The following is a 20,247-nucleotide window of genomic DNA, read 5'->3' on the forward strand; positions in this document are numbered from 1 at the left end:
GGTCCTACTCATACAAACAAAATCACTTCAAAAATATTAACAAGCAGAAAAAAACTTGAAATCAATCAAAGTTCACGACAGTATTTCACAGTTATTCAGTTTAAAATATATCATTAAATATAACACACATGCATATCTGTGTATACTTTTTATACAAATATATATATACACATATATATATCATAGAAACATAGAAACATATAAACTAGGAGCAGGTAGGCCACTTGGCCCTTCGAGCCTGCTTCGCCATTCATCATGATCATGGCTGATCATCCAACTCAATAGATAAAAGCAAAAAACTGCGGATGCTGGAAATCCAAAACAAAAACAAAAATACCTGGAAAAACTCAGCAGGTCTGACAGCATCTGCGGAGAGGAACACAGTTAACGTTTCGAGTCCGTATGAATCTTCAATTCATACGGACTCGAAACGTTAACTGTGTTCCTCTCTGCAGATGCTGTCAGACCTGCTGAGTTTTTCCAGGTATTTTTGTTTTTGTTTTTATCCAACTCAATAGCCTGCTCCCGCTTTCTTCCCATATCCTTTGATCCCTTTCACCCCAAGAGCAAAATCTAACTCCTTCTTGAAAACATACAATGTTTTGGCCTCAACTACCTTCTGTGGTCGCGAATTCCACAGGTTCACTACTCTCTGGATGAAGAAATTTCTCCTCATCTCAGTCCTAAATGGTCTACCCTGTATCAAAATACCGCAGTTTTCCATTAAAATTGTTTTGTAACAATCTGACAATACTCACAATCCACCAATTACTCGTACTGAGCCTACTCCTCTAAAACCGTTAATGTTTAGGTCAGTAACATCCTCCCAAAGATTCTTCAAATCTGATGCATCTTCACAAAGTTCCTTGACGCGTCCGTTAAAGAACGTTTTTTCAAATACTATAACCTAAAGTAAGAAGCAATATTTGTCAGATAGAGTTAAGACCAGTGTTTGGTTGGTAAATTGTTTTACAAAAAGTTCAAATTCTCAAAATTGAAGGAATCTGATGAATGTCATCTTCTAAAAACTCTGCAATGAAATTACACTGTAAATCTAACCAGAACACAATAAATACCACTGCCCTTTAGAGATTGAGTACCTAGCAAAAATATTAGTCAATTGGATAAGAAAGAACGGTAGAACCTATTAGGCGGAATCATCCCAGATTTGCACCAAGTGTGGTAGTGGGCATGAAAAACAGCATTTTACCCACTGGCCGCAATGGTGGGTTTTTATGCCAAATCATCTGCTTCCCACCTCATTAATTATGCAGCCACAGGAAACACGCTGTCTCGCTGGCGGGTGGCCTCTGAATCGCCCTCCATGCTGTTACCTCACCGTTTCCTCACTTCGGGCGCCATATCTAAACTGTAGCCGCGCACACAGTTCTCAATGCTTGCAGCCCAGGACTGCTCCAGTGGAGACATGGCCCTGAAAGCCAAAAAGAGTTCAGTGACTCGTCACTGGAATACCTTTTGGAGGCATGCTGTGATATCCTCCACCCCCGTTCTGGCTGCCGGAGGTCCAGCAATCTCACCACTCCGGCTTGGGAGACGATGGCAGTGGTGGTCAGTGCCAGTGCTGCACAGAAGAGGTTGGCCATCCAGTGCAGAAAGAGGATGAATGATCACATCTGTGCCGCCAGAGTAAGGCAATCACTTCATCACTCTAAACTCACACACTCACAAGGCCATCACACATTCATTGGCATCTCACTCACTGCCAACTCAAAAAACATCACCACCCATTCTCACACACACCCTCACATCTCAATCCGGCCTCATCTCCTATGGGGACTGCCTCCTCAGCTTGCACTATCTTGACGCCACTTGCACAGATAAACATGCTCTCGCTCTCTCACACACACCCTGGGATACCCCCCTTCCCCAGTGCAGCCCTCGCCCTGCAGCCTCTTCCCTTGCCTGAGGCCACTTCTCCCTCTTCCCAAGCAAGCCCTAGCCCTGCAGCCATTGTAAAACCACTCCCACTTTAAGGCAGGTCTGGTAGGCAGAGACCTGCCTGTGAGCCCCCCTAAAAGTGATGTGGTGCTGCCTGTGAAGCCTGGTGCTGATGACCATGAGTGCTGATTGAAGCAAGGTAGGCAAACAAACCTCAAAGTCCCGAATGAAGTGCAGCTTGTCAGGTGCATGTCGCTTATGTACAGTTGTGAAACTCATCGGCGAGCAATCATGCTGACGTGCCCGGATGATCCAGCATGGGGGATTGATTGCGGCGGGCAGAGCTTATAATGAGACGGTAAAGTATTGAAATTAGGTTTCTGATGTGTGACGGCGGGAAATTCGGTCCGCCATTGACGGGTGGAGCGGACGATTGCAAACTGGTTTCATGACGGCATAAAACCGATTTTTGGCTTTCTCACCAAATTGTCTGCTCACGCCCGCCATGACGCCCGCCATGACCCCTGCCATGACGCCAGTCATGACGCCCGCCATGACCCCCGCCATGACCCTTGCCATGACGCCCGCCATGCGCCTGCCATGACGCCTGCCATGACATCCGTCATGACGCTCGCCATGACGCCCGCCATGAACGCCGCCATGACCCTTGCCATGACGCCCGTCATGACGCCCGCCATGACACCCGCCATGACCCTTGCCATGACGCCCGCCATGACGCCCGCCATGACACCCGCCATGACGCCTGCCATGACGCCCACCACCAACGGGACCAGATGATTCTGCCCATTTATTTTTTTGGCTTAATTGATTTCTGTGGACATTGTTATTAAAACCAGAAGAAAATGTAGATGAGAAAAACCTCTTCCATCTGGAACCTTATCACATCAGCCAGCTGCTTTTTTAATGGCTCCAAGGCTTTTGCTTGCATTACCCTATGTAGACGTACTTTCCAACTGTTAACTGTGCTTTAAAAAAGTATTTCTTTATATTTGTTCTAAATCCCATTTTGAACCCAGACATTTTTGTTGTTGACAAGGTTTGACTAGACGTAGAGCTCTAGATTCACTTTAATGATCATTTTCCATGGGTTCTGAAGGGCATTATTACTGCTGTGTAATTATACTGGTAAATAGAGTGAACCTCAGGTACAGTCAGTTCGAGTTTCTGTCAACCACATTCAATTCCAGGAGTTGCAACTTAATATAAATAAATCGAGCTCATATTGAGCTCTGAGTGGTGTTTGCTGCACTAATGCTTGTATGAAAAGGAATAGGGCAGGCTTCATTTTCAGGTGCTTGATGTTTCTAAATCAGCAGTGACTTGCAAAGCACCTGAGAATTATTTGATTTTACAAAGCTAATTTAGCAACAGACATTTGCTAAGGCTGAAATAACCCACCACGTTAAAAGATGTGTCGGAAAGAACTAAACATTTGAAAATTGATTTCTGGAGTAATTTGTTTCTGTTCAGTGTCAACAAATGTCAACAACTTGTCAAACCAAACATCTTGTTACTGTTATTCTCTGTTTTGAAATTAATGAATCGATACATACCTGAGGAGCCATAGGTCTTTCTACTTTTAGTCCACCCTAAACAAAAATCAGGAAAAGTAATCGTATTTTATTAATTTAAATGGAATAAAAGCTGTTTATACTTAGGCAGCATGAATAAGCAGAACAGCCTTTTGCCATAGGATCATGGAAGCATAGAATGGTTACAGAAAACCACCACTCGGCCCGCCAATTCTGTGCTGGCTCTCTGCAACAGCAAGTTAACTAGGTCCACTCCCCCACCCTTGCCCTGTAGCCCTGCAAACACATTCTCTTCAGGTGTTTATCCAAATCCCTTTTGAAAACTATGATTAAATCTGCCTCCATGATACTTAGGCAATGCATTCCAGATCCTAATTATTTGTTATGTAAAAAAGTTCTCTCTTATGCCATTTTTGTTTTTTTTGCCAATCACCTTAAATCTGTGGTTCCCTGTCCTTCTGCCAATGGGAACAATTTCTCTTTATCTACTCCATCTAGACCTCTCATGATTTTGAACAACTTTTATCAAATCTCCTTTCAACCTTCTCCTCTGAGGAGAGCAATCCCAGTTTCTCCAATCTATCCATGGAACTGAAGACCCGCATCCCTGGAACCATTCTCGTTAATCTTTTCTCCACCCTCTCTAAAGCCTTCACATTTTTGCCAAAGTACTATGCCTCAAAATGGACAAAATACTTCAATTGAGCCTGAACCAGTGTTTTATATAGGTTTTTCTTAACTTTCTTGCTTTTGTACTCTATGCTTCTATTTATAAAGCCCAGGGTCCTGTGTCCCCTTTTAACCACTTTCTCAACCTACCCTGTCACTTTCAAAGATTTGTGCACATATACCCCCAGGTCTTACTGTTCCTGGACCCCTCTTCGCATTGTACCTTTAGTTTCTATTGGCTCTCCTTATTCTTCCTACCAAAATTTATCTCTTCACACTTTTTTGCATTAAATTTCATTCTAAATTTCATTGCCACATGCCCACCCATTCACCACCCTATCCAGGTCCTCTTGAAGTCTATCACTATCCTCCTCACAATTCACAATACTTCCAAGTTGTGTGTCATCTGCAAATTTTGAATTGTGCCGCACACCCAAGTCTAAGTCATTATTATAGATAAAAAAACTGTGGTCCTAGTACCTTGTCACTATACTCTGCTATATACCTTTCTCCAGCCCACAAAACAATTATTCACCACTATTCTCCATTCCCTGTCACTCAGCCGTCCTCGTATCCGTACTACAACTTTCTATTTTATTCCATGGCTTTAATTTTGCTGACAAACCTGTTATGGGGCACTTTATCAAATGCCTTTTGGAAGTCCATATACACTTTATCAACCGTATTACCCTCTTCAACCCTCTCTGTTACCTCAATAAAAAGTGGCATCAAGTTAATTAAGCATGGTTTGCCTTTTGCTTCAACCAAACCACACTTGTTCAAATGACTGTTAATTTTGTTCAGGATTATCATTTGTGAAGGATTTCCCACCACTGAGGTTAAACTGATTGGTGTGCTGGGTTTGCCCTTACACCTTTTTTTGAACAAGGTTGTAACATTTGTAATTCTCCAGCCCTCTGGCACCAACTTGTATCTAAAGCAAATTGGAAGATTATGGCCAGCACCTCTGTAATTTTCACCCTCACTATTCTCAGCATCCTTGGATGCATCCCATCCGGTCTTCATGATTTATTAACTTTTCAAGCATGCAATGGCATACGTATACTCTTTTTCATTATACTGCAGAACAATCTAGTTCCAAAGTAATTAGGGTACAATAGTATTGTGATACACTGTTAGCTACCAATGTTATTTTACATGTTACAGGATATAGTGCTATTAGAAATGTGCTAAACAAATATTGTGAAGAGGTGAGATAGATGGACCGATGGTCTCCTCCTGACTGAATTTGTTACTACATTACTCTTCCAAGATAATTTTTCAAAGGCTCATCTTTATTTCTTGAAATAAATTTCAATGCCACATCTCTAGCAATAGCACACGTTTAACATACCATATACAATTTTAATCAACTGTTCTTTTACCATATTCCTCCATTTATATTTAATTGGAAACAGCATTCTTTGGGAATGAAATTGTGTTCTGTGATTTTTGTTACAGTCACGTTAATGCCTTAGTTAAAATAGTAGCCAGGGAATTTCTCAAATTAGCATATTTCTCAAGATATCATACCGAATACCCTTTCTGACTTTCATGAACAGAAACATCTGAATCTAAACTGACATACTCCCTATATCTGTGTACCACAATTAACATAACCACAGCTTATGCTTAATAAAAAAACTCTGATTGATATTCCACCTTTACACGATGAATTATGTTGAAGGACAATGATTGTTGTTATGTGCGCAAATGTCACAGCCATCCTACATTCATCCCTCAAGCAGATGTGGGGTGAATGATAAATTAGCTTGCTTTTTGGGAGTGTTGATATTTTTAACACTCAGAGCTGAACTCATCTTCAAATTATCTCAAGGGGCCTTGAATGTCCATTTAATCGTCAGGACAGTCAGTGGCTCCGTTTAATTTAGTTTTCAAAGAATTGCACCTCTGACAGAGAAGCACTCCCTTAATACTGCTCTAGATTGACAGCTTAGATTATGAGCTCAAACAACTGATCCAGGTTCAAACCAACACATTCTGATCCAAAGGTGAGAACACCGACAACTAAGCTGAGCTGAAATAGATTAAATACATTTCTTAAAAATCATCTCTAAGCTTATATCTGAATGAAACCTGAGTTATTTCCTTACCATTTCCAGAGGCCGTAATGATTTGATATTGTCTGACTTTATTTCGGCTGTTAGTGGAACTGGGCTGTTATCAGTTTCGAGCAGAGTATATCGGCCACTAAAATTTGCCTGATAATAAGCAAGCCAACTAGTAAAAGAACAAATATATTGAACAAGGTTAATTGGTGATTAGTGAAAGGCTTTTCATACTTAGATATTATTGATTATTATCTTTAATAATAATACTGTAGTAGATAATTTATTATTCTATACTAATGGATGGAATAAATACAAAAAAGCAAATGCAGCACAGTGCTGTATCATAGTCATCAATGGTCACTAGCTTAAACTATGTTGTACACCACAGGTCAGAAGCTTCTAATATTGCTCAGAAATTAGAATACCAATAAAATATCAGCCCTTTAAATTCTAGTAATGGAATTCCAACTAGCATGTTTAAATTGAAATTCCAGCCCAATTAATATTTAACTTGGTTGAAACAAGCAGATGATGTGCAGTGTTGTGTGAATCCTTCATCTGAAATAAAAGAGAAGGCTGACTATTCACAAAGGACTAAAAGCAAAATACTTTCATGATGGAAACCTGAAATAAAAACAGGAAATGTTGGAAATACACAGCAGGTCTGGCAGCATCTATGGAGAGAGAATCAGAGTTAATGGGCAGGATTTTCCTGTGGGCTTCAAGACTCAACTGTCGGGAGCAAATGGAGGACCTGAGTCCACACTTGACAGGAGACAGAAGATGGAACTATCTTCCCAGAGGTGGCCTCCTAACTGGCCACTTCCACACTCATCATCCTCTTTGGGATGGTGCATGGGCTCCTGATGCTGCTGACCCAATCATAGGACAAGGCACTCTATCTAGAGCCTTGGCAGCCCCACCTGGGGAGTTGGGCAATGCTGATGCAGGTTGGTGACCACAAGGATGCCTCAACATGGAGGCAACATATTTGAGATGGGGGATGTCAGCAGGCCCCTTGGATCACAGAAGAAACTCGTCCAGTTGGAATGTTGGGGCTATAAGGCTGTCTTTTCTGACCTCACCCCCTCTTTGTGGGATGGAGCCTCTGGCTCCGACGCATCTCAGACTGGTGTAGGGATCCTGCTTCCTTGGACCAGGGACCTTCCCCACCTAGCAGGGGGCTGCTCTGCCTTGGGCAAAAATACCCCTAATTAGAGCCTTAAATTTTTGTTATTCTTTCATGAGACGTGGCAGGCAAGCAATTGTTGCCCATCCCTAACTGCCCTTGAAAGGTGGTGGTGAGCCACCTTCTTGAACCGCTTGCAGTCCATGTGATGTAGGTACACCCACAGCGCTGGTGGAAATGGAGTTTGAGGATATTGACCCAGTGTCAGTGAAGGAACGGCGATATACTTCCAAGTCGGGATGGTGTGCAACTTGGAGGGAAATTTGCAGGTGGTGGTGGTCCCATATATCTGCTGCCCTTGTCCTTCTCGGTGGTAGAGGTTGTGTTTTTGGAAGGTGCTGTCAAAGGAGCCTTGGCAAATTGCTACTGTGCATCTTGTAAATAGTACACACTGCTGCCGCTGTGCCTCGGTTGTGAAGGGAGTGAATGTTTAAGTGCGTGAATGGGATGCTGATTAAATGGCCTGTTTTGTCCTTGATGGCATTAAGCTTCTTGAATACTGTTGAAGCCGCACTCATCCAAGCAAGTGGAGAGTATTTCATCACACTCCTGGCTTGTGACTTGTGCCTTGTAGATGTTGGGCAGGCTTTGGGAGTCAGGAAATGAATTACCCCCTGCAGAATTCACAACTTTCAACCTACTCATGTAGCCACAGTATTTATATGGCTGGTCCAGTTCAGTTTCTGGTCAATGGTAATCCCCAGGATGTTGATAGTGGGGATTCTGCGATGGTAATGCCATTGAATGTTAAGGGGAGATGGTTAGATTCTCTCTTTTATTTATTTATTCACAGGATGTGGGCTTCGCTGGCTGGGCCAGCGTTTATTGCCTATCCCTAATTACCCTTTAGAAGGTGGTGGTGAGCTGCCTTCTTGAACCGTTGTAGTCCATGTGATGTAGGTACACACACAGTGCGGTTAGGAAGGGAGTTCCAGGATTTTGACCCAGCGACAGTGAAGGAACGGCGACATATTTCCAAGTCAGGATGGTGAGTGACTTAGAGGGGAACTTCCAGGTGGTGGTGTTCCCATCTATCTGCTGCCCTTGTCCTTCTCAGTGGCAGTGGTCATGGGGTTGGAAGGTGCTATGGAAGGAGCCTTGGTGAATTCTTGCAGTGCATCTTGTAGATGGTATACACTGCTGCTACTGTGCGTCGGTGGTGGAGGGAGTGAATTTTTGTAGATGTGGTGCTAATCAAGTGGGCTGCTTTGTCCTGGATGATGTCAAGCTTCTTGAGTGTTATGGGAGCTACACTCATCCAGGCAAGTGGGGAGTATTCCATCACACCCCTGACAAGTGCCTTGTAGATGGTGGACAGGCTTTGGAGAGTCAGGAGGTGAGTTACTCATCGCATGATTCCTAGCCTCTGACCTGCTCTTGTAGTCACTGCACTTATATGGCTAGTCCAGTTCAATTTCTGGTCAATAGTAGCCCCCAGGATGTTGATAGTGGGGGATTCAGGGATGGTAATGCCATTGAACATCAAGGGGTGATGGTTGGATTCTCTTTTGTTGGAGATAGTCATTGCCTGACAGTTGCGTGACGCGGATGTTACTTGCCACTTGTCAGCCCAAGCCTGGATATTGTCCAGGTCTTGCTGCATTTGGACATGGACTATTTCAGCATCTGAGGAGTCACGAATGGTGCTGAACATTGTGCAATCATCAGCGAACATCCCCACTTCTGGCCTTATGATGGAAGGAAGGTCATTGATGAAGCACCTGAAGATGGTTGGGCTGAGGACACTACCCTGAGGACCCTCCTGCGGTGATGTCCTGGAGCTAAGGTGACTGACCTCCAACAACCACAACCATCTTCCTTTGTGCTAGGTATGACTCCAACCAGTGGAGATTTTCCCCCTGATTCCCATTGACTCCAGTTTTGCTCGGGCTCCTTGATGCCACACTCAGTCAACTGCTGCCTTGAAGTCAAGGGCAGTCACTCTCACCTCACCTCGGGAGTTCAGCTCTTTTGTCCATGTTTGAACTAAGGCTGTATCGAGGTCAAGAGCTGAGTGGCCCTGGCGGAACCCAAACTGGGCATCAGTGCGCAGGTTATTGCGAAGCAAGGGCCGATTGATAGCACTGATGTTGACCCCTTCCATTACTTTACTGATGATGGAGAATAGACTGATGGGGCGGTAATTGGCCGGGTTGGATTTGTCCTGCTTTTTGTGTACAGGACATACCTGGGCAATTTCCCACATAGCTGGGTGGATGCTAGTATTGTAGCTGTACTGGAACAGCTTGGCTTGCGCGGCAAGTTCTGGAACGCAAGTCTTCAGTACTATTGCCGGAATATTGCCAGGGCTCGTAGCCTTTGCAGTATCCAGTGTCTACAGCTGTTCCTTGATATCATGTGGAGTGAATCGAATTGGCTGAAGACTGGCATCTGTGATGCTGGGGATCTCCAGGGGAGGCTGAGATGGATCATTCACTCGGCACCTCTGGCTGAAGATTGTGGCAAATGCTTCAGCCTCATCATTTGCACTGATGTACTGAGCTCCTCCATCATTGAAGATGGGGATATTTGTGGAGCCTCCTCCTCCGGTGAGTTGTTTAATTATCCACCACCATTCACGACTGGATTTGGCAAAACTGTAGAGCTTAGATCTGATCCGTTGGTTGTGGGATCACTTAGCTCTGTCTATCACTTGCTGCTTATGCTGTTTGGCACGCAAGTAGTCCTGTGTTATAGCTTCAGCAGGTTGACACCTCATTATTAGGTATGCCTGGTGGTGCTCCTGGCATGCCCTCCTGCACTCTTCATTGAACCAGGGCTTGATGGTAATGGTAGAGTGGGGGATACGCTGGACCATGAGGTTACAGATTGTGTTCGAGCACAATACCGCTGCTGCTGATGGCCCACAGCGCCTCATGGATGCCCAGTCTTGAGTTACTAGATCTGTTCGAAATCTATCCCATTTAGTGGTGGTGTCACACAGCACGATGGAGGATATCCTCAATGTGAAGGTGGGACTTCGTCTCCTTAATGACTGTGCGGTGGTGACTCCTTCCGATACTGTCATGGACAGATGCATCTGCGGCAGTTACGTTGGTGAGGAGGAGGTCAAGTATGTTTTTCCCTCTTGTTGGTTCCCTCACCAACTGCCGCAGACCCAGTCTAGCAGCTTTGTCATTTAGGGCTTGGCCAGCTCGGTCAGTAGTGGTGCTACTGAGCCACTCTTGGTGATAGACATTGAAGTCCTCTACCTAGAGTACATTCTGTGCCCTTGCCACCCTCAATGCTTCCTCCAAGTGGTGTTCAACATGGAGGACCACTGATACATCAGCTGAAGGAGGACGGTATGTGGCAATCAGCAGGAGATTTCCTTGCCCATGTTTGAGCTGAAGCCATGAGACTTCATGGGGTCCGGAGTCGATGTTGAGGACTCCCAGGGCAACTCCCTCCCGACTGTATACCACTGTGCCACCACCTCTGCTGGGCCTGTCCTGCAAGTGGGACAGGACATACACAGGGATGGTGATGGTGGTATCTGGGCCATTATCTGTAAGGTATGATTCTGCGAGGATGACTATGTCAGGCTGTTGCTTGACTAGCCTGTGAAACAGCTCTCCCAATTTTGGCACTAGCTTCCAGATGTTAGTAAGGAGGACTTTGCAGGGTTGACAGGGCTGAGATTGTCGTTGTTGTTTCCGGTGCCTAGGCCAATGCCGGGTGGTCCGTCCAGTTTCATTCCTTTTTTGTTGGAGTTGGACATTTCCTGGCTCTTGTTAGGCATGAATGTTACTTGCCACTTGTCCAGATCATTGACATGGATTGCTTTAGTATCTCAAGAGTCGTGAATAGAACTGAACACTGCAATCATCAGCAAAAATCCCCACATCTAACCTTAAGATGGAAGGAAGGTCATTGATGTAGTTGAAGATGGTTGGGCCTAGGACACTAGCCTAAGGAACTCCTGCAAAGATGTCCTGGGGCTGAACGATTTGCCTCCAACAACCACAACTACCCTCCATTTGTGCTAGATATGACTTCAACCAGTGGAGAGTTTTCCCTCTGATTTCCATTGACTCCAGTTTTGCCAAGGCTCCTTGTTACCATACTCATTTAAATGCTGCCTTGATGTCAAAGGCAGTCACTCTCACCTCACCTCTTGAGTTCAGTTCTTTTGTCCATGTTTGGACTGATGCTGTAATGAAGTCAGGGGTTGAGCAGCCCTTCCGGAACCCAAATTGAGTATCAGTGAGCAGGTTGTTGTTGAATAAGTCCCGCTTGATAGTACTGTCAACGACACCTTCCATCACTTTGCTGATGATTGAGAAGACGCTGATTGGGGCAGTAATTGGCTGGATTGGATTTGTCCTGCTTTTTGTGGACAGGACATACCTGGGCAATTTTCCATATAGTCAGGTAGATGCCAGTGTTGTTGCTGTACTTGATCAACTTAGCTAGGAGCGCGGAAAGTTCTGGAGCACAAGTTTTCAGTATTATTGCCAAGATGTTGTCAGGGCCAATAGCCTTTGCAGTTTTCTTCAACTGTTTCTTGATATCATGTGGAATGAATCAAATTGGCTGAAGATTGGCATCTGTGATGCTAGGGACCTCAGCAGGAGGCCTAGATGGATTATCCACTTGGAAATTCTAGTTGAAGATGGTTGCAAATGCTTCGGGCTTGTCTTTTGCACTGATGTGCTACGCTCCCCCATCATTGAGGATGGGGATATTTGTGGAGCCTCCTCCTCCAGTGAGTTGTTTAATTGCCCACCACCATTCGTAACTGGGTGTGGCAGGACTGCAGAGCTTAGATCTGATCTGTTGGTTGTGGGATCACTTAGCTCTGTCTATCACTTGCTGTTTCTGCCATTTGGCACATAAGTAGTCCTGTGTTATAGCTTCACCAGGCTGACACCTCATTTCTAGGTATGCCTGGTGCAGCTCCTGGCATGCACTCCTGCACTCTTCATTGAACCAGATTTGATCTCCTGGTTTGATGGTCATGCAGAGTGGGGGATGCGCTAAGTCACGAGGTTATAGATTGTGGTTGAATACAATTCTGCTGTTGCTGATGGCCTACAGTACCTCATATCAGATGTTAGATCTGTTCTGAATCTATCCCATTTAGCACACTGGTAGCGCCACACAACACGATGGAGGATATGCTCAGTATGAAAACAGGGTTTCACACTATTTGAATTGCCTAGCTGCTTCTGTGCAGTGGACAGGCGATGTGCCCCCTAGGCTACCCAAGAAACTTACCTGGTGACAGGAATGCGTTGGGAACTTTCCTGGCCCCTCTATCTCCATTCCAGCCTCCCCTTGGGCTGGACAAATTCAGCTCAGCATTTCACATCAGTGACTTTTTATCAGAATTTGTGAAAGGTCACTAACCTGAAACATTGGGCAGGATTTTCCCCTCAGCGATTTGGGGGCGGGGCCTGGTCGCCGAGAGGAAAATGACACGGGATGACGTTGGGAGGAATCCCCGACGTCATCCCTGTCCATTTAAATTTTTAGGAAGGTGGGAGGACAGCGAACTTAGCTGTCCGCCCACCGACCTGTCAATGGCCAATTAAGGCCATTGACAGGCTATTTAAAGTAATTAAAGACCTGCCCGTCCAACCTTAAGGCTGGCGGGCAGGCCAGGAGCCCCAGCAGGCTCCAGATTATTGATGAAACTTCAACCACTGGCGGGATGAAGTTTCATGTCCGTATTGTGAAAAATTAATAAAGTGTATGTGTTCTTTATTAACATGTCCCATCTCGTGTGACATTGTCACATGAGGGGGACATGTTAATAATTTTTTAATGTTTCTATTTTTAATGTTTTTGACCCTATCAGTATTCTCCCTGAGACAGAACTTTGCCTCAGGGAGCAGTGCACTCTTTCGCGCGCATGTGCGAAAGAGCACACTTTGACAGCTGGGGAATCCTTCCCCCCCCACACAGGAAGCTCATAGCACTTCCTGTCGGGGATGCTGCTGGGCGGGCCTTAATTGGCCCGCCCATTCAAAATGGCAGTGGGCCCCGATTCAGTGGCGGGGGTTGGCTGCCCGCCCACCGCCTAGCCGGTGGGGCCCGCCCGCCAACCAAGGGCAAAATTCTGCCCGTTAACTCTGTTTCTCTCTCCATAGAGACTGTCAGAACTGCTGAATGTTTCCAGCATTTTCTGCTTTTATTCATAAAGAAGCTCTAAAGTCGCCTTTCAAGTTACTCCATGTCCCTTAGTTGAAAGAAATGAGAAGCAGTAAAAGGAGGAATAGGTCTAAAATGAAAAATAGGATGGGAGGAAAATATTAAAGCAATTATAGTGCTTCTATAAGTGCATAAACTTTCCAATGATTCAAAGCATTTAATTCCTCTTTTCACTGCCATTCGTATACAATCAGTCACAGAAAGCCACAAATCATCTTAAGTCCTTTTCCATCTCTGGACTGTCTACACATTTGTCATTGTATGACATGCTGGTAACAAAATTAGATTGCTACCTGAAAGCTAGAGTAGGGATTGTGACAGGGGATAAATGCACTCCTGTTGATTATAATGCAAACAGCACAACGAGCTTGCTGCCTGCTCCTGTGAGGGATCTCTATGTCCTGCCAGCATTAACCATGTTGTTCATTGGATGGACATATAAAAAGGCCACCACTTAAAACTAGACTGCACCTCTTAAAGTTAGCCTTTGTGTCTTAAAGGGGAAGGACATTGTGGCAGGAGCAGATGCTTGGAGCCATGGTTGAACAGAATTTGACCTGGGGAAGAGAGAGGAATGTCACAACAGAGGAAATAGTGGCTGTAAATCTTTCAGACATTGCACTGGAGGTCTTAGTGAAGGAGGTGGAAAGGAGCAAAGATATCTGTTATCTGCACGGGGGAAGGAGGTGGAAAGGAGCAAAGATATCTGTTATCTGCACGGGGGAAGGAGGTGGAAAGGAGCAAAGATATCTGTTATCTGCATGGGGGAAGGAAAACCTCCAGCCACACACTCAGAAAGCAGTGGGAGCAGATAGCTATTTCTGCCAAAGTCCTGGCTGCAGTGCCACAAGAAGTTCAATGTCCTCACATAAATGGTCAAAGACAGTGAATACTTCTTCAAATGCCATATCCTACCAACTGCACCTGTAGCTTCAGCCACTGCTCAATTCACCACACCAATTGACAAGCAATCTCTATCAATCAGGACTCAGACCTCACATTCATAGCTTATCTCATCCTCACATTCTTAGCACTGTTGCAAGCATCACACACATATCTCGCAGTCTGTGCATGCTGCCAGATATTCAACCACAACATCAACATCAGCCAAACAGATTGCACCACATCACATCTTCTTCATAAGCAGCGGCATCAGGAGCTAACTGGAGGGGGACAGGTGAACCTACATATCCTATCTCCTATGGAGGAGATGGTGCCCGACATTATTGGGAAATGCATTGCTGAGGCCATAGCCAGTTGTGGGGCTGAAGCCACTGAAGATGATTTTATCCTCATACCTAATCCTTCTTCTCACTTCACATTTCCCACTCATCTCATACAATCATCTGATTTACAAGTTGCAGATGGTGTTAGCATGCAGCTCTTACATTTCTACATCCTTGTATCACAACGCTACCCTCATGTCTTTCTTCTTTCTGATACCCAGAAAGGTATCTGGCCAGGCAGAGAAGGAAGATCAAAAAGAGAGTGACAATGCTGTCACAGTCACAACACCCTTACTTAGTTCACACTCAAAGCCATCAGCTCGGATACTAACACTGCACATTTCTTAAAAGATAGATTGGAAGGTGGAATCAGCAGATGATGAGACACCAAGTATGCTGGGCTGCACCCAGGATGGGGAGCAAGAACATCATAAATGCCAGCTCTCTGGAGGGTGAGGTTGCACATGGGGAACCTGGAACAGTGCACAGGACCCAGGTGAGGACTTTGCTGGAGCAGCATACGTAAAATCACTGATGGATATATGTATCAAAATGCATTGGAAAGGCCTGCCAGAAAGTCTGCTTCAATCACAAGTAGCATGTAGGAGTCCTGCACCAACTTGGGATAGGACTTTGTGTAGTGTTTGTAGCCCAATAATTTCCAGCATGAAAGTGGTGGCCAACTGAGTTAGCACACTTGTGGGTCCAAAGATGATGTAGCACCTGATGGCCGTTCTGTTGCAGCACCAGCAGCAGCCACCTAATGTCTGAGTGCTGCATGGAAACTCAGACTGAAGTCATGTAGGGTCAACTTGTTGCAAACAAATTCAGACCGTTGGCATCATCATGGTTCTGGATTAGCGTTCAAAGGGGTTTGCTGTCCTCCAACAAATTACTAGGATTTCTGAGACACCGCCCTTAGGGGACCGGCAGCGGCTATATTGAGCACAGGCCTGTTGTGATATCTCAGGGAGACAATATTTATCCTGCCACTATGATAAAAGCAAAAAACTGCGGATGCTGGAAATCCTGCCACCCCTGCCAATCCATCAGTTTCTTGTTGCCTGTCAGCCAGCTAGCCCAGACTGTTGCTGGTTCTAAGCGGTACAGTCAGGCTTTCTAGGGCTAAAGTTGCTTCAGGTTGTCCTCCAAGGTCATCTGCAGTCACCTCCATTGAAAGTTAGTGGCCTTCCACCAGCCATGCTGCAGCCATTGGGGCTGCATTGTGTTTGAGCCCTAGGACAGGCAAAAACCACACAGATGACAAGCACGAGGGAATGCAAAGGGTGATTAGTTGATTTTACTACAATATCTGGAAGCAATTCACTTGACAAAAGTGCACGTGCATCACAGGTGCCATTTTTGAGCTCTAAAGATACTCAGTGTTCAAAAATAGCACTAAAAAGCTCAATTTCTGAGCTGTTGAGTAATATTCAGTTTTGGTAGTTTATTGTGTAACATATAGCTTTTGTCTCTTAGTAACCCATGCCTAAAAAGCAATTACAGAAATTTTTAAAAAATGCTTGCAATGCACAGTAGGTTGAACAAAATCTGTAAAGAGAAAAGACAGATTAACCCTTTGGGTCCAGGCCCTTTATTGACTACTGTTACAAAAATAGTTCACAAGATACTATAGACTGTCAGGTGCCTATCCTTTCCCCAGATCACTATCTTTTTTAATGTACTGCATGAAAGGATGGTGGAATCACATTCAGTAGTAAATTCCAAAAGGAATTGGATGAATACTTGAATACGAAAAATTTGCAAAGCTACTGGGAAAGAACAGGGAAGTGAGAGCAATTGAATAACACTTGCAAAGTGCCACATAAGCACAATAACCGCTCTCTGAAATCGTCTGGCAAGCCTCTCACTTCATGGGCAGTTAGAGATGGGCTACAAAGGCTGGTCTTGGCAATGATGCCCAGATCCCATGAAAGAATTAAAATATAGGCCGAATGGCCTCCTTCTGTGCTATTTTATGAATGTTGGTGAACTTACTGGCATATAATGTATTTCTTCCAGGTAACATGACAACTGGTACCGAGTATTGAAGGGAGTTGACAAGTCACCTGTACCCTTGTAAAGGGAACAATAATCTAGCAGTGCCCAAAGAGTTATAGGGAAGTTGTAGTAACAATATTGAATGCAAATCAGCTGTTGCAGTGAATAATTGAAGTTAGATGTTTCAGAAATTCTTTATTCTCCCTTTATTCTTCCTCTTTTTTTCAGAACTGTAGTGGATAATCTCTCATCTGTTTCCTTGTAACTTGGATTATTTTATATATAGGCCGGAATTTTCCAGCTCCGTTGGCATTGGGTGTCATGGCGGGTGGAGAGGGGGAACAATACGGCAAGAAGGGCAAAAACCGGTTTCACGCTGTCGTCAAACCAGTTTGCAATCATCCACCCCACTCGTCAATGGTGGGCCGCATTTCCTGCCACCACAGGTCGGGAACCTAATGCTTTAGCATCTTATTACAAGCCCTGCCCACCGGAATCATCCCCCCATGCTGGATCATCTAGGCACGTCAGCGACAACTGTACATAAGCGACGTGCACCTGGCGAGCTGAACTTCACTTGGGACTTCCAGGTTTGTTTGCCTCCCTTGCTTCGGCCAGCACTCACGGTCATCAGTGCTGGGCTTCGCAGGCAGCACCACATCACTTTTTAGGGGGGCCACGGGCATGTCTCTACCTACAGCCGTAAGACGGGCATGGCTTTTCAACAGCTGCAGGGCCAAGGCTTGCTTGGGGAAGGGGGAGAAGTGGCCTCAGGTAAAGGAAGAGGCTGCAGGGTGAGGACTGTACTGGGGAAGGGGGTTATCCCAGGGTGTGTGTGGGGGGCACATGTTGACCTGTGCAAGTGGCCTCAAGATGGTGAGGGCTGAGGAGGCAGTCTCCAGAGGAGATGAGGCCAGATGAAGATGTGAGGGAGTGTGTGAGAGAGTGAGTGGTGATCTCCCTTGAGCTGGCAGTAAGTGAGATGCCAGTGAATGTGTGATGGCCTTGTGAGTGTGTGAGTTTAGTGATGAGATAGTTGCCTTACCCTGGCTGCACATATGAGCTCATTCATCCTCTTTATGCACTGGATGGCTGATCTCCTGAGTGCAGTGTTGGCACTGACCACCTCTGCCACCACCTCTCAAGCCGGAGTGGTGATACTGATGGGCCTCCTGTGGCCAGAACGGCGATAGAGGGTATCATGGCGGGCCTCCACAGAGGGCAGAAGGTGTCCTAGGAAAGAATCGGTGGGCTGCACTCTCCTTGGCTTTTGGGGCCATATCTTCACTGGTGCCCTCCAGGGCTGCAAGCTTTGCAAAGTGTGTGTGCAGCTGCAGTTTAAATAGGGCACCCTGTGTGAGGAAGAGGCTGCCCACCAGCGAGATGGTGGCTGCAAAATTAATGAGGCTGGAGTGGGACAATACAGCGCAAAAGCCCGCCAATGTGGTTGGTGGGTAAAACTATTTTTTGCCCGCCCGCTGCTGCACTTTGTGCCCGCCTGCTGCCACACTTTGTGCCCGCCCGCTACCGCACTTTGTGCAAATCTGGGATGATTCCGCCCATAATCTTCATTCATGGAAATGAGATCACCCAGTTGTCCAACTTCCTTAATGGTTCACAGTCGATCATCTTTCATAGTCTATAGTGTCACACAAACTGCTTGTTTACAGCAGTTTTTACATTCCAGGATATGCTAATGAGATTGGCTGGAAATGTTAGCGTTAACGTACTGGTTAGGAAGATCAGCCGAGAAACCGGCGTAATTCTGACATAACTTGTCAATTATGCCACTGAAGGAAATTCCCGGCCCAAAAATCTTTTAAAAACAAATTGATCAATAAACACAGAAATTTGTTTGAAGTTTTGTTCCTATAATCTTCTGGAAGTGAAAGGATGTGAACAGTGTGAACAGCACCAGGAACAGAAAATTGTGTAGAATGCAGCACAGATTTAAAAACAATGTAAAACATGCTTATCTCACTCACATTCCTGAATTGACAATGATAGAAGACACACTGGGTGATATTCCACATTCCTCCAAGCAGGTGACCTCACTGTGCAGGTAAGTTTTAATGTCATCTTGCTGAGGTTCTTGGAAGATTGCAATCTCTGGAATGCAGTGATTCTGGAAAGAAAATAATGCTGGGCGGTTGGTTCATTTTGAATTGTGATTTGGAAGCAGCTGTAGTGTTGAGAAAGTGGTGAGGGTGAGGCTTCAGTGTAAAGTTCACATCAGCGCACCACCCACCCATTTCTAGCCTGAAAAGTTGGCAGTCAGCAGTTGAAAATCTAAAGTTGGAGGGGAAGGAACCCGGGCTGCCCTGTTGCTGGCTTTTCAATGTCTGAGCAGTTGCTGGCTTGAAACAGGCATAAGGCTGCTTAAATGTGCAAGGAGTGCTCCTTCTGAGCTCACAAAAATAACTCTGGCCTGCTCAAGTTCCCATCAGGATTTTCTCTTCAATTGTCAAGACCTGACCTGGCAGTTGGCCCAATATGGGAGTCGACTGATTGCCCGCCTACTCACAACCAGTAATCTGCAGTGTGGTGCCTGCCTGGCACCCGTAGCACCAGCTAAATAAGGCTTAAAACTTAATAAGGTTTGGACCTCCTGTTGGCAGCTTGGGGCAGGTACCTTTGTATTTCAGTCGCATTTTCATCCCTTCCGTACCAATATATCCCACATACCAAACAGAATATTTTGGGTAAAAGCAAAATACTGCAATGCTAGAAATCTGAAACAGAAACAGAAAATGCAGGAAAACCTCAGCAGGCCTAACAGCATCTGTGGAGAGGAAAACAGAGTTAATGTTTCGAGTTCGTATGGCTCTGAAGAAGAGTCATACGGACTCAAAATGTTAACTCTGTTTTTCTCTCCACAGAGAATATTTTGGGAAGGATTTTCTGGTTTTGGAAGCCAAGGGTTTCATTGCCATTATCTGTAGTTCCAGTTGGCTGTAGCGACTTTGAGCTATCGACACAATGAACAGACTAATAGGCCAGCACAATAACAGCCCCATTACTCAATCTCCTTTATAGCTGTGAATATCTATTTAATGGTGATCATGCTTGTGCAATCAGTTAATTCATGATTCTGGTTGAAATGTTAGCTTTTGCACAGCCGGTGCCATGATTTTGAGTCATAAACCCTGACTCAGTAATTTCCACAAACTGACGCAGGATTTTTAAGGAGCCCAATCCCAAACATATTCGCCTGAAAATACACTGGACGATACTATTTGAATGTTTAAGGCATTACTATCACATTCTACTGCTCACAACTTCAATTTGTTTATTTGAAATGCCCGCATTAAACAGAAGAAACTAGAATTTGATATTAAAGCATTAAATGTTTGTACAGGAAATAGCATTGAATACAATGCAAGTGAAACTTATTATTCCCACATTGAAGTCTAGTTGAATGAAACTCTTCTTGGATTTCAGAAAACTTGCCTCGAAGTTAAATTGGCTGACCTAACACAAAG

The 20,247-nt window shown here is 44.9% G+C and overlaps 1 protein-coding gene across 1 annotated transcript in view; it reads right to left on the minus strand.

Annotated features, from left to right (window-relative positions):
• Window positions 1–20,247, minus strand: part of LOC144691869 (uncharacterized) — a 147,349-nt gene that overhangs the window by 61,949 nt on the left and 65,153 nt on the right. Inside the window, exons 8-11 of the mRNA XM_078560445.1 lie at window positions 18,751–18,890; window positions 6,236–6,362; window positions 3,474–3,509; window positions 759–907 (exon numbers count right to left, since the gene is read on the minus strand). Coding sequence (XP_078416571.1) covers window positions 759–907; window positions 3,474–3,509; window positions 6,236–6,362; window positions 18,751–18,890 — 452 coding nt within the window. The remainder of the gene's footprint in view (window positions 1–758; window positions 908–3,473; window positions 3,510–6,235; window positions 6,363–18,750; window positions 18,891–20,247) is intronic.

Source organism: Cetorhinus maximus, chromosome 16 (assembly GCF_964194155.1).
Source record: "Cetorhinus maximus chromosome 16, sCetMax3.hap1.1, whole genome shotgun sequence".
Taxonomy (NCBI): domain Eukaryota; kingdom Metazoa; phylum Chordata; class Chondrichthyes; order Lamniformes; family Cetorhinidae; genus Cetorhinus; species Cetorhinus maximus.